Below are 15622 nucleotides of genomic sequence, written 5' to 3' on the forward strand. Positions count from 1 at the left end.
CACCACAAATCTAGTGACTCTAAACAGCATGCATTTATTATCAGACAGTTCTAAGATCAGAAGTCCTAACATCAAGGTGTTGGCAGAGCTCCCTTCCTGCTGAGGGCTGTTGGGGAGAATCAGTTTCTTGTCTCTGGCAGCTCCTAAGTAAAGGCTGCCCAATTCCCTGCCTCATGACCGCTGACGTGGTTTGGATCCATGTCCCTGCCCAAACCTCATGTAGAGTGGTTATACCTGATGTGTGGGTGTGGAGGTGGGGCCCGGTGGGAGGTGACTGGGTCATGGGGTGGATCCTCTATGAATGGTTTAGCACCATCGCCCCTGGTGCTGTCCTGGTGACCGTGAGTTCTCGTGAGATCTGATGATTTAAAAGTGTGCAGCGCCACCCGTCTTCCTCCTGCTCCAGCCACGGGAAGTGCCTGCTCTCCCTTTGCCTTCCACCATGACTGAAAGCTCCCCGAGGCCTCCCCAGGAGCCGAGCAAAAGCCACTCTGCTTCCTGTACAGCCTGCGGAACCATGAGCCAATGACACCTGTCTTCTTCATACATTACCCAGTCTCAGGTATGTCTTCATAGCCATGCGACAATGGACTCATGTAGCCCCTTCTTCCATCTTTACTGCCAGCGGGACAGCGTCTTCAGGTCCCTCTGACCTCTGCGTGTCCTTGCATCGCCTATTGTTCTGGGACTCTGTCTCCCTAATATAAACATTTTGATTCTTGGGATGATCCCAGATGATCTCCTTACATAATCACCTGATGTGGTTTGGATCTGTGTCTCCACCCAAATCTCCTACCGCGTTGTTCTCCCCAGGGTTGGAGGCGGGGCTTGGTGGCAGGGGATTGGATCATGGGGGCGGAGTTCTCATCAATGGTTTAGCACCGTTCTCTCCGTGCTGTCCTCAGGAGAGTGAGCGTGTGAGTTCCTATGCGGCCCGGTTAAGTGTGTCACACCGCCACCCGCCTTTGACCCTGCTCCTGCCATGTAAGATACCTGCTTCCACTCCACCTTCTGCCATGAATCAAAGCTCCCTGAGGCCTCCCCAGGAGCAGAGGCTACCAGGCTTCCTGTGCAGCCTGCAAAACTGAGCGCCATTTAAACCTCTTTTCTTTGTAAATTACCCACCCTCAGTTACTACTTTATAGCAGCGCAAGAACAGACTAATACGTCACCCCTACAAAATCCATTTGGCCATGTCAGTAACACCTCGACAGGTTCCGGGGATTAAGATGTGGACGTCTCTGGGGTGTCATTTTATATTTACCACATAATCTAAAGAATGTGTGTGTGGAGGGGGAGAAGAACGTGGAACTAACCTTACTAATCTGCCTTCCTGGCTTTTGCAAATCTGTTTACTGCAGGTCCAGAATGTGAATGTCTCACTTAGAAAGTCAAGCAGCAGCCACATGTAGTGACTCACGCCTGTAATATCAGTACTTTGGGAGGCCAAGGTGGGTGGATCACTTGAGGCCAGGAGTTCGAGTCCAGCCTGGCCAATATGGCGAAACCCTGTCTCTACTAAAAATACAAAAAATTATCCGGGCATGGTGATGCGTGCCTGTAATCCCAGCTACTTGAGTGGCTAAGGCATGAGAATCTCTTGAACCCCAGAGGCAGAGGTTGCATTGAGCTGGGCACCACTGCACTCCAACCTGGGTGACACAGCATGAGTCTGAGAAGGAAGGAAGGAAGGAAGGAAGGAAGGAAGGAAGGAAGGAAGGAAGGAGAGAAGGAAGGAAGGAAGGAGAGGAAGGAGAAAGAAAAGAAAGAAAAAGAGAAGAGAAAAAGAAAGAAAGAGAAAAGGAAGGAAGGAAGGAAGGAAGGAAGGAAGGAAGGAAAGTCAAGCAGCAAACGAAAGTGACAGGCTCCTCTCAACTCAGGGAGCATTTATTAAATCCCACAACACACATTTATCACAACATTGTGTAGTAAGTAGGTTCTTAGTAAAACATGGTGGGATTTAGAAATAAGAGTAATAGTTGACACTTGCATTGTCCTCCGTTTGTTCTAAGCACTGTTCTGCATATGTTAGCATGTTAGATTCACACAACTCCACACATTCTAGGAGGAAGGTGGGAAAAGCCTTCTCAGAGGGTGATGGTCTTCATATAGTGCTGAACTTCTGCCTCAGCTAAGGCTATTTATTCAGTTTTTTCCTACTACCTTTAAGATATACAATCCATAGAATTAACTCCTGATAGGGCTTGACTTCTACCTTCAGCTTCCTTTGATGACTATTTCAATGGGAATAGGAGCAAACAATAAAATTGGACCTGAATAGTTTGAATTTATCAGCTGTCAATGAATAATTTCACTTACTAGCACTTGTGAAAGTTTAATTGTTCCTTTCTAGCCTTTGGCTTTCATTAAGCAATCAACAAAGTCCTAGGTGCAGAGCCTGGGCAGAGGAGGGGGTAAGGCCACAAAACTAGTTCGGTGGCAAGGAAGTGGGGTTATTTTTGCAGCCTTATCACCTCCCCTGCCTGGGCTCCATGCCTAGGACTTCGTTGTCTATTTCTTCATGCCTGAGTGGAAAACACAGCCTGGTCCCTTGACTTGCTTTTGTTAACAGCATGCAGTAGAACCAGTGTCTTGTGTGCCATTCTAGACCAGCCAGCCCCCAGCCAACCAGGCATCTGACCACAGATATATGAGTGAGTCCAGTCACAACCAGCCGAGCATGACTTAGATCAGCAGAGCTGTAGACTCATGAGCAATCGTTATAGTAATTAATAAACCATCATAATAAATTACAATCAATAAACCATCATAATAAGCAAACTGTTTTCACTGTAAGTCATTAAGATTTAATGTGTTAGTTTTGTGATGCAATAACAGATAAAGAGAGGGTGTCCTTGGGCGAGCTCCTCAAGCTGGGTCTAAATGAATCACAGAGGGCTGGCAATTTGTGTCAACACAACATTAGCTAGTTCTAATTCAGAGATCATAAGAAGATCTACAGTTATTACAAGTCAACTGAGTCCATATTTTAAAATTGAGACACTTTATAAAGAAATCCCAAGTTTGAGCTCTTTCCACAAAAAGATGAAATATCTGTTGATGCTAAGCGTGTTTTCCAAGGGCAGCCATGTGTGGAGCTATTGCCTGCCGCATCTGCCCTCACCTCCTCGATCCTCACTCTGGTTGTCAGGTGTGGTGTTGACAATGCAATATGGAATGTCAGGATTCTAACTCCTGGCTGATTTCATCCACTTACGGTTGTGCATTCTGAACTGCCTTGTCTTGAGTTCTGCTTCTGCCATTTTCTAGGTGTAATATCAGGTATATTGCTCACTCTCTTTGTGCCTCAGTTTCCTCACCTGTAAGATGCGGGATATGAAGGTAACCTGCTTTAGAGGTGTGTTGTAAGGATCAAATCCATTGTGATGTGGAACGTCATTTGGCTGGTGAATTAGTCTATTCTCACACTGCTATAAGGCCGGGCGCGGTGGCTCAAGCCTGTAATCCCAGCACTTTGGGAGGCCGAGACGGGCGGATCACGAGGTCAGGAGATCGAGACCATCCTGGCTAACACGGTGAAACCCCGTCTCTACTAAAAATACAAGAAAATTAGCCGGGCGAGGTGGTGGGCGCCTGTAGTCCCAGCTACTTGGGAGGCTGAGGCAGGAGAATGGCGTGAACCCGGGGGGGCGGAGCTTGCAGTGAGCCGAGATCGCGCCACTGCACTCCAGCCTGGGGCACAGAGCAAGACTCCGCCTCAAAAAAAAAAAAAAAAAAAAAAAAAGAATACCACCTGAGACTGGGTAATTTATAAAGAAAAGAGGTGGAATTGGCTTACAGTCCTGCATGACTGGGGAGGCCTCAGGAAACTTACAATCATGGCAGAAGGGGAAGGGGAAGCAAGGCAGTCTACGTGGCGGCAGGAGAGAGACAGAGCGTGAAGGAAGCCACACACTTTTAAACCATCAGATCTCCTGAGAACTCACTATCATGAGAACAGCATGGGGGAAACCATCCCCAAGATCCAATCACCTCCCGTCAGGTCCCTCCTTGGCATGTGGGGATTACAATTCGAGATGAGATCTGGGTGGGGACACAGGCAAACCCTCTCAGCCAGTGCCTGACATCTTGAAAGATCTCTCTCAATGTTTGCTATACTTACGATAATAATTGTTTTTTCATGTTACCAGCTGGGCCCTGTAAGTACTGGAGTTTTCTACTCCTCCTCTCATTTCCTCTTTTTCTGTTTTATTTCTCATTCTGTCCCTGCGTTGGGAACCTACCCCAGTAAAAAGAAAGGACAGCAGTTTGGAAAATAGATTTGGGATATTTAGGATTTTTAATATACAGATTTTCACTTCTCTGTTGAGGTCCCCCATAGAGCCCATAGCAGGAACTATCCCTGAGGCCATGTTGCCTTTAAGAAAAACCCATGCTACTATCTGCTGTGTATCCCTTGACCCACATGTCCTTGTTTCCCCAGTCCCGCACCTGTGGTAATGACTGTTTCATTCTTTATGTCTGCATATTTGAGCTCTTTAGAAAATATTCCACACGTAAGTGAGATGATGCCGGATTTGTCCTTCTGTGTTTGGATCTCACTTAGCATGATGTCCACCAGGTTCATTCATGTTGTGGCACATGGCAGGATCTCCTTTTTTTTTTTTTTTTTTTTCTGAGATGGAGTCTCGCTCTGTCACCCGGGCTGGAGTGCAGTGGCACGATCTCAGCTCACTGCAACCTCCGCCTCCTGGGTTCAAGTGATTCTCTTGCCTCAGCCTCCTGAGTAGCTGGGACTACAGGCGTGCACCACCACACCTGGCTAATTTTTATATTTTTAGTGGAGATGGGGTTTCACCTTGTTGGCCAGGATGATCTCGATGTTTTGACCTCATGAGCTGCCTGCCTCAGCCTCCCAAAGTGCTGGGATTACAGGTGTGAACCACCACGCCCGGCCGCTTTTTTAAAGGCTGAATACTATTCCATTCTCTCTCCCTACAGAACCACATTGTCTTTATCTATTCATCCGCTCATGGGCATTCAGGTTGTTTTGGTCTCTTGGTTTTTGTGACTATGTTACTAATGCTGCAGTGTGGGCCAAAGGATACAAATGAGCAGATATGCAGAATAAACAGATCTAGAGGTCTAAGGTGCATTACGAGGACGAAAGTTAACAAAATTGTATTGGGGTTTTGTTAAATACGTAGATTTTAGCTGCTCTTGTCACAAAAAAGGAACTATGTGAGATGACAGTTATGTCAATCTGCTTCACTACAGTAATTGTTTTCTTTTCTTTTTCTTTTTTATTTCTTTTGCATTTTTTTTTTTACCATTTTTACCATCTATATGTACCCCAAAACATCACATTGTAAACCTCAAATATATGAAACAAAATTTGCTAATTAAAAAAAAGCCCATCTGTGTAGCTGCTTTCAAGCAACACAATACAATATTTACTTGGCAGAAAATATGAAAATCAAAGATGTGATAACCTGTGACTTGGCATCACTCTTCCTATAGGCTGCCCTAGAGCAGCCTCCTTGTGTCGGGCATTACATGGATGGTCACAGAAGCATTGTACATATATGATTACTTTAAAACATCAATTTACTTTTAAAAAGTTACCACTTATCAAAATTGGCATGTTGTCTCTGTATAGTTCCATGAAATTTACACAGGTATAGATTGGTATAACTGGCACCACCATCAGGGCACTGCAAATTTCCTCACATTAACCCTTTGTAGTAACATACTCCTTCCCCACCCCTTACCTCTGGCCCTTGTCATCTGTTCTACATCACTATAATTTTTTTTTTTTTTTAGGATATCACAGAAATAGAATCATAAGGTACATAACCTTTGGAGATTGTCTATTATTATTTTTCACAGTGCAAAACTTGAACTAACTGAAAAGTACACCAATAAGTGAATAGTTACATAAAACAGTCTATAAACATCCTGTGAAGTGCCATATGCCAGTTAAAATAGCATAAAATAGGATGAGTACCAGCCGGAAGGACCAGGAGCAGGATTGGGTATCATTTATTCTTTATTTTTGAGGATCTTTCTTTTCCCTCTGGAGACATCTGAGCTCACAATCTGGGACAATGTGGTGGAATCCCTTTTTTTTTTTTTTTTTTTTTTTCTTTCTTTTCAGATTTTGGCTTGTGGTGGTGCCTGAAGGAGCTCAGAAAGGAAGAGTTTTGGAAATTTAAGGAGCTCCTCAGACAAGAACCTTTGACATCTGAACTCAAGCCAATCACCTGGCCTGAGCTAAAGAAGCCTTCCAAAGAAGATGTAGCAAAGCTGTTGGACAAACATTATCCAGGAGAACAGGCATGGAAGGTGACACTGAACCTATTTCTACAGATCAGTAGGAAAGATCTCTGGACGAAGGCTCAGGAAGAGATGAGAAATAAGCTCAACCCATATAGAAAGCACATGAAAGAAAAATTTCAACTTGTATGGGAAAGGGAAACCTATGTTCATGTCCCTGAGCATTTCTACAAAGAAATCATGAAAAATGAGTCCAAGTATTGAATGATGCATATACTGCTGAAGCTAGACTACTCACTGTGGTCCTGGAAGGCTCTGATGGAATTGGAAAAACAACCCTTTTAAGAAAAGTAATGGGCCAGGTGCAGTGGCTTACGCCTGTAATCCCAGCACTTTGGGAGGCCGAGGCAGGCGGATCACCTGAGGTCAGGAGTTCAAGACCAGCCTGGCCAACATGGTGAAACCCCGTCTCTACTAAAAATACAAAAATTAGCTGGGCATGCTGGTGCATGCCTATAATTCCAATTACTTGGGAGGCTGAGGCAGGAGAATCACTTGAACCTGGGAGGCAGAGGTTGCACTGAGCTGAGATCACACCATTGCACTGCAACCTGGATGACAGAACAAGACTCAGTCTCAAAAAAAAAAAAAAAAAAAAAAAAAAAAAAAAAAAAAAAAAGTGATGTTGGACTGGGCAGAGGGAAACTTATGTTATGGAAGGATAGATTCACATTTGTTTTTTTCCTTAATGTCTGTGAAACGATCGGTATCACAGAGACCAGCTTACTGGAGCTCCTCTCTAGGGACTGGGACTGGCCTGAGTCTCCAGAAAAGATCAAAGACTTTTTTTTTTTCCCAGCCAGAGCAAATTCTGTTCATCATGGATGGCTTTGAGCAACTGAAGTTTGACTTGGAACTTAAAGCTGACTTGTATGATGACTGGAGGCGGCAGCAGCCAACACAAATTATCCTGAGCAGTTTGTTGCAAAAAAAAGATGATTCCAGAATCCTCTCTGCTTATTGCATTAGGAAAAGTGGGTATGCAAAAAAAAAAAAAAAAAAAAAAAACTATTTTATGTTGTAGCCCCCAAAACTCATAAAGCTCCCAGGATTCACTGAACTTGAAAGGAAGCTGTATTTCTCCTACTTCTTCAGCGAGAAGAATAAAGCCTTGAAAGCCTTTAATTTTGTGAGAGATACTGGACCGCTGTTTATCTTGTGCCATAATCCCTTTATATGCTGGTTGGTCTGTACTTGTATGAAATGGTGGCTAGAAAGGGGAGAAGACCTTGAGATAAACTCCCAAAATACCACCTCTTTATATACATCATTTTAAACAAATGTATTTAAAGCAGGAAGTCAGGGAATGTGGACACATACACTTGTATTTTGCCATGGGATCTCTGGAGGAATGGGTTATCTGAGTCTGAGGGCTTAATGTGGGTGGGTATGAAACTTCTCCAAAGGAGAGGTAACTGTTTTACCTTCATCCATATATGTATCCAAGAGTTTTGTGCTGCCATGTTTTATTTGCTCAAACGACCCAAAGATGATCCTAACCCAACCATTGAAAGCATAATCCATCTTGTAAGAGCCAGGGTGGCTCAGCCTTAAACCCACTTGACCCAGGTGGGGGTATTCGTGTTTGGAAATTCAACAGAAGAAATCATCAGCTTGCTGGAGACATCCTTCGGTTTTCCATTGTCAAAAGACCTAAAGCAAGAAATAACCCAGTGCCTTAAAAGTTTAAGTCAGTGTGAAGCTGATAGGGAAGCGATAGGTTTCCAGGAATTATTCCGTGGTTTATTCGCAACTCAGGAAAAAGAATTTGTAACACAAGTGATAAATTTCTTTGAAGAAGTTTTCATTTATATTGGTGACATAGAACGTTTGGTAGTACCTTCAGTCTGCCTGAAGCATTGTCAGAATTTAACTATACTTCACATGTGTGTAGAGAATATTTTCCAGATTTCTCAGGATGCATCTCAGATCACAATGACAAGCTCGTTTACTGGCGGGAGCTTTGCTTAATGTTCATTACCAACAAGAACTTCCAGACGTTAGACATGGAAAACAGTAGGCTTGGTGATGCCTCCCTGGCAATTCTTGGCAAAGTGCTGGCTCAACCTGCTTGTAAGCTCCAAAAACTCACATTTACTTGTATGCCTAACTTTGGAAATGATTCAGAATTATTTAAGGCAGTTCTTCATGACCCTCATATGAAATTTCTGAGCCTGTATGCCTCTCCCATACTGATGTCAGGCACCTGTGTGAGACATTGAAGCATGCAACATGCAAGATAGAAGAGCTGATACTGGCATCTCCCATGAAGGTTGTGAAGACATCGCCTCTGTCCTGGCCTGCAACAGCAAGCTGACACATCTCTCCTTGGTAGAAAATCCCACAAAGGATGAAAGAATGATGTTGCTGTGCCCTGGCGACACTGATGTTGATGTGCTGCTGTCTCACCTGTGTCTCATCCTCCTCCTTTTCTGGGATAAATCCCTATTCCTCCTTGATCTGGGATCAAATTTCCTGGAAGATAATGGCACGGCGTCTCTGTGTGAAGCGCTGAAGCACACACACTGCAACATACAGGAGTTGTGGTTGATGGGCTGTTTCCTTACTTCTGTTTCCCTAAGTACATTGCTGCTGTTCTTATTTGCAATGAAATACTGAAGACCCTGAAACTTGGGCATGATGAAATAGGAGGTGCTGGTGTCAAACAGTTATGTGACGCCATCCTCACTTTAGAGTGTCTTGCAATGCAAACATGGCCGATCACCCATGCCTACTGTGGCACTCACTGCCGCAAAACATGGAGGAGCCTGAACCTCAACTGGGTTACCTTGGACCCTGATGTGGTGGCGGTGCTGTGTGAGGCTTTGAGCCACCCGGACTGTGCCCCCTGCGGATGCTTGGTGTCACTGTAGCTAAAAGGAAACTTAACCATCTTCCCTACTTCTGAAGATTTAAGGCTGCACAAATCTGCCTTTGATGAAGAAACTCAGAAGAGGCTGATGTCTGTGAAAGAAAAAATTCCCCACCTGACCATTTCACATAAACCTTGGACCGATGAGGAATACAAGATCAGGGGTGTGCTCCTCTGATGGAGAGCACCCTGAAGTAATCTTCTCACAAAGGCTTTCCTTGGTCAGTGGGCACTTCTCCTCCTGGCACCTCTGTCCTGTAATTGCACGTCATGGCAGCAGGTCTGTGATTTCAGGGCTACTCCCTGACGGCGTTCTAGCAATATGATTATGGAGAGTGATTCAGTGTGTATGTGCTGATTGTCTTTGCCTCGGTTCTATATGCCCTTATCTTTAGAAATCCCATCCTACCTTGCAATATTTGGAAGAACAAGTACATTAAATGAGTGCTAAACACACTGGAAACCTCGGCTTTATTTTTTTAATGGGTGTCTTGGTGTGTAAGAGCATGCCTTTGCAGGCACCGCAATTCTCTGATACTTCTGACGTAGAAATGACGATAGAATCAATGTGTCTATAGTTTGTATTGCTAGCACTCAAAGTTTCTGTTTCTAGTTTGTCCAGATATAGATTTGATCAGTTTTCTTGTCCAATTAAAAAAAGCATTTCCAAATCTCTACTTATCCTTTCATATATGACACTCCAATAGATTATTTTCTAAGAATTCAGTATTACTCAAATATATCTACACTGTTTTTGTATATTTTAAAATATTAAACACCTCACTGCCATAATTTTTTTTAAACAAAGCAAATAGCATAAAGTAGACCTATATGTACTAACATAGAATTCCATGACATACTGTTGTATGAAAAGTCTCTAGCAGTGGCCAGGTGCAATGGATCGCACCTGTAATCCTAATACTTTGGTAGGCTGAAGTGGACCGATAGCGTGATCCTTGAAGTCCAAGACCATCCTTGAAGTTCAAGACCAGCCTGGACAATATACAGAGACACTGCCTCTACAAAAATACAAAAATTAGCCAGGCATGGTGGCACTCGCCTGTAACCCCAGCTACTCAGGAGGCTGAGGTGGGAGGATCACCTGAGCCTGGGAGGTCAAGATTACAGTGAGTCAAGATCCTGCCACTGTACTCCAGGCTTGGTGACAGAGAAGAACTCTGTCTCAAAAAAAAAAAAAAAAAAAAAAAAAAATTCACCAACATATATATTCAGTATGTTATCATTTATGTTATTTCCTTCTTCTTTATGTAGGCTCCATATAAATTTATAGGGAAAGGAAAGCACCAAGTAGTTAGAAATGGTTACCTGACAAGGCTCAAGCATTCTTTGTTCATCCCTAAACCTCATTCCTGAAATCCCCCAATCCTCAGACCCACCCCCAGCCCTGGGACTGTGTTATCAATGTTGTCCTAGTGATACAGAAGGGCTGGGCTCCCAGCTAAGCTCTACCCTCAAGCCTGGAACCTCTACCCTAAGTAAAAACAGTTGACCCTTATACAGAAGGGCTGGGCTCCCGGCTAAACTCCACCCTCAAGCCTGGAACCTCTACCCTAAGTAAAAACAGTTGACCCTTATACAGAAGGGCTGGGCTCCCAGTTGAACTCTACCCTCAAGCCTGGAATCTCTACCCTAAGTAAAAGCAGTTGACCCTCATACAGAAGGGCTGGGCTCCTGGCTAAACTCCACCCTCAAGCCTGGACCCTCGGCCCTAAGTGAAAGCAGCTGATCCCATTCCAAATGACTGCCTTTTTGGCCCACCCTGCCCCCTGTCCTGTGCCCACAAAAGCCAGACCAGCGGGCAGGAAAAAAAGAAGGGAGCAACACAAGCTGCTGATGGACCAGGATGGAAGCGGCTGAGTGGGGAGCCGAGAAACTGCAATTGAGCCAGGGAGAACTTCAGATGGTGCAGCTTTGGAGGGGAGCCCAGCCAGAGACGGCTGGCCTTCAGGAAAAGATCACCTTCTTCCTGCACCATCTCCTTTCCAGCTCCCCTTCCACTGAGAGCCACTTCCACTGTTCAGTAAAGCCTTCCACATTCATCATCTTTCAAACAGTTCATGTGACTTGGTTCTTCCTGAACACCCAACAAAAACTGTGTCAGAAAGGGCAGGTGCAGGAGTCTGTCACCCTCACTCTTCACCGAGCTGTTAACACTTAGCTGTCCACAGACTGCAGGCTGAGTGAAATGAACCACTCCGGAAGGGTCAAGGTCAAGGGAAAAATCCCGTCTCAATAGAGTCTTCAACCTGCTTCCCAAGGGTCCCTGATCCTGGAGTACACTCCATTGGGAAGGTCCCCCCCGACACTGAATAGGGCTGAGCTGGGTCACCAATAGGGTATTATAAATAGTGCATGACATCCAGGGCCACACACTCTCTCCTCTCTCTCTCTTGCATCACTTGCTTTGGGGGAAACCAGCTGCCACGTTGAAAGGACTCTCAAACAGACCAGTGGAGAGACCCATGTGATGGAGAGCTGAGACCTTCTGCCCACAGTCAGGAACAGAGGCCTCCTTCCAGCAGTCTGTGAGTGACCCACCTTAGAAGTGGCTGCTGAACCCCGGTTGAACCAATAGTGCAGCCCTGGCCAACACCTTGATGGCAACGATGAGGAGTCCTGAGCTAGACCAATGCCTACGCCAGTATCAATTTTTGAGCTACAGCAACTGTGTGCCATAATAAGTGTGTGTTGTTGTTTCAGGCTGCTAAGCTTTGGAATAACTTGCTGTGTGGATGTATCAGTTATCTATTGCTGTGTAACAAATTACCCCCAAACCAGCAGCTGAACACAACTAACATTCAGTCTCTCACAGGTTCTGTAGGTAAGAAGCCTGGGAGCAGCTTAGTCAAGTCGCTCTGGCTCAGGGCCTCTCATGATGCTGGCCGGGGGTAAAGTCATCTCAAGGCTTGATGTGGAGAGGGTTGGCTTCCAAGCTCTTTCACGTGGCTGTCAATGAGCCTCAGGCCTCTGTCACCTGGGCCTCTCCGTGGGGCTGTTTTGTGATGTGGCTCCTGACTCCTTCTAGAACAAGTAATTACACACACACACACACACGCAGAGAGAGAGAGAGAGAGCGCATACCTGTCACCTGAAGGAGCATGTTCAGGCTACCATATCAAGATACCATGGACTGTGTGGCTTACACAACAGGAAATCTATTTTCTCCCAGTTCTGGAAGCTAGAAGTCTAAGGTCAAGGTCCCAGAGTGTTGGTGTCTAGTGAGGATTCTCCTCCTGGCCTGTAGATAGCTGCCTTCTCTCTGTGTCCTCACATAGTAAAGAGAGAAAGCTCTGGTGTTGCCTTCCTTCTTTCTTTCTTTTTGTAAAGAGTCTTGCTCTGTTGCCCAGTCTGGAGTGCAGTGGCACAATCATGGCTCACTGCAGCCTCAACCTCCAAGTCTCAAGAGATCCTCTGGCCTCAGCCTCCCAGGCAGTTGGGACTACAGGTGTACACCAGCATGCCTGGCTAATTTTTGTTTTTTTGTTTTGTTTTGTTTTTTGTAGAACTGGGGCTTCACTGTGTTGCCCAGGCTGCTCTCAAACTCCTGGGCTCATGTGGTCCTCCCACCTTGGCCTCCCAAAATGCTGGGATTACAAGCATGAGCCACTGCACCCAGCCATAATTTTTTAAAAAGTATTTTTAGCAGATGGGGGCTCACTATGTTGCCCAGCCTGGTCTCCAACTCCTGAGCTCAAGTAATCCTCCCACCTTAACTTCCCAAAGTGTTGGGATTACAGAAGTAAGCCACAGTGCCTAGCTTCTCTTCTTATAAGGACACAGTTCTATCAGAGTATGGGTCTACCCTTATGACCTCATTGAACCTTAATGAACTCTGTAAAGGTCCTATTTCCAAATGCATTCACATTGGGGGTTAGGAGTTTAACGGTAAATTGTAAAGGGACACATTTCACCTCACATTGCTACCCAAGGTGGGAGTTACAGTCTTTTTATGACCCAACATTGGAAGTGACATTTCATCGCATGTGCCATGTTCCATTTATTAGAAGTAAGTCCAGCTCACATGTGAGGAGAGGGGATTACACAAGAGCATGAATGCCAGGAGGCAGGCATTGGTGGGGGCATTGTAGAGGCTGCCTAGTACATTAGCAGATAACCAGCAGAAATGGCACAAAACATGTTTCTGCAGTCAACTTCATTTCAGTCTTTTAGAAGCATTCAAAAATGTACTGTGGTTTAGAAAATAGCAGTTCTTTCTTTTTAAATTTAATCTGTGTAATAAACAATATATTCATATGGTACAAAAATAATCCTTCCCCTTCCTCTCTTCACCCCCAAAGAGGCCATTACATTTATCCATTATTTGTGTATTATTACATGGTATCTTTATGCGAACACATGCAAATACAATGTGTATTCTTATTTTCCACACTTTTTAACATAAATAGTTGCCTGCTGTAATACCGTATTGCGACTTGCTTTTTGTCATTGAAATGTATCTGTTTCTACATCAGTACACAGTTTTCTCATTCCTCTTTTTCAGATGTGCTGCATTGCATTATTTATTCTGGTGAATAGTATAATGTAATTTATTCAATCAGTCTCCTACTGATAGACATATGAGTTACTTTCGATCTTTTTCTATTACACAAAAAAGCTGCAATGAATATTGTTATGCACAGGCATTCTCACATGTACAAGTATTTGGATGGGATAAATTTACAGACATAGGATAAATGGGTCGAATGTATTTGTACTTGTAATTTTAATGGATATTGCCAAATTAAATTGATTCACATTTTTGCCAGCTGTATGTGAGAGACCTTGGGTCCCCACAGCCTTGACGATGCAGTGTGTTACTGTGCTTTGGGATTTGTTCCAATCTCCTAGGTTAAAAAAATGGTATCTCAATATACTTTTATACTTGTGATATTATAAAGTCAGGTTGGACCCTTTTTTCATATGTTTAAGAGTAATTTTTTTTTCCTTTCTGTGTACTGTCTATTCATGTGAAAATGACATTTCCAAGTTTCCTTGTTTTGTTTTGTTTTGTTTCATACCAGGTCCTTAACTAGAGTTTCTTGGCCTTCATCTTTACCTCCAATACTGTGGCCCCTAAGACTACCCCCAGGCTCAGTGGCTTCCTGGAAGGCCCACGACTGAGCAAAGCAGCTATGCTCACAGCGACAGTTTATTACAGTGAAAGTGTGCAGACTGAACCCAGCATATGGAAGCAGTGCACAGGGCGGGCCCAGGAGAGTTCCAGTTGTCCTCTCCCACTGGAGTCACAGGCACAGCACTTACTGCCCCCAGCCATGAAGTGTGGCAACACGCACAGACTCCTGCCAGCCAGTGAAGCTCCCCCAGCCTTGGTGGGCAGAGTTCTGACTGGGTGATGGTCCTATAGACTCACCTGACCACCCTCATGGCTGACCTTATTCTCCAGGCCCTACAGAGGTTGAGTGGATAACTGCTTTGTCTAAGAACCCACACCATGAACCACATTGACTCATGTGGGAAAAGGGTCCCCGGCAAACAAAGATGCTCTTTTCAGGCAGGACATCCCAAGGACTTAGAGGCTGGCTGGTCAGCAGCCAAGCCTTTCTTGGGCCAAGGTTAGTCCTCTACTGCACAATCCCCACCCATTTAGAATCTGTGCATGCTTCAAGACCTAGCCAAAAAGACCCCCCCAAAAACCCACCTCATTTGTGCAGCCTTCTTCAACGTCCTCAGTGAGCGTGAGTAAGAATTAATTTCCCAATTTCTATGCTCCTAAAGCCCTTCCATGACCCTCTGCGACAGATATTAGCCTTGCACACTGAGAGACTGTGAAGCAGCCCCTTGTTGATATCACCCTTTAGATGTTTTTGCATTGTCAAAAAAAGTACACCCACCCCACTCTCAATTCCAAATGTCTCATTATTCTCTGGTCTCCACTTCTCACCTGGGTAGCTCACTGCCCCCCGTTCTTCAAATCCTGACGTTCTTTTATTTCACCTGGATCTGTACTCCATTCCTCCTACTTCCTTGTCATGTTTCATCACTCTCCTCTTGGGGAGGAGAGGTTGACCTCCAATCAGAACACACACAGTTCATCTTCATCTCTCTCTGTGCTGAGCTTAGACACTATGTTCCACAGTCATCGTCGAACTCTTGTCTGTACCCTCAATGCTCAGGGCTCTCTCTCCATCTGTTAGGTTCGCCTGCAAAAACAGCAATTCCAGGTAAATCCAACTGTGCATCTACATCGCCCCTGCATGCAGGCAGCTGGAAGTAACTGGGGAAACACCCGCTCATGCCCACTGGCCTTGCTTCAATTTTCTGGCCATGAATTTCAGTGGATCCTCAGTGCAGTCTAGAAACCCCTTTACAGCTCCCAAAGCCATTTGCTTTCTGTTCACTGAGTACAATAGAAGTAGTAAGAGAAGAATTTTGTGAGTTCTCAGAGCCCTATCTCTCAACCTACAGATAGGT

At 44.8% G+C, this 15622-nt stretch overlaps 1 protein-coding gene and 1 pseudogene across 1 annotated transcript; both read left to right on the forward strand.

Moving 5' to 3' along the window:
* Positions 1–514: 514 nt before the first annotated feature.
* Positions 515–6622, forward strand: LOC116268955 (NACHT, LRR and PYD domains-containing protein 9-like). The gene is made up of 2 exons (XM_031650931.1): positions 515–562; positions 6119–6622. Exons 1-2 carry the CDS (start codon positions 526–528, stop codon positions 6499–6501), a joined length of 420 nt encoding a protein of 139 aa, XP_031506791.1. The 5' UTR covers positions 515–525; the 3' UTR covers positions 6502–6622.
* A 297-nt stretch (positions 6623–6919) lies between these two features.
* Positions 6920–10231, forward strand: LOC108581172 (annotated as a pseudogene).
* The last annotated feature ends 5391 nt before the right edge of the window (positions 10232–15622 follow it).

The sequence above is a fragment of the Papio anubis genome, chromosome 9 (genome assembly GCF_008728515.1).
Source record: "Papio anubis isolate 15944 chromosome 9, Panubis1.0, whole genome shotgun sequence".
Taxonomy (NCBI): domain Eukaryota; kingdom Metazoa; phylum Chordata; class Mammalia; order Primates; family Cercopithecidae; genus Papio; species Papio anubis.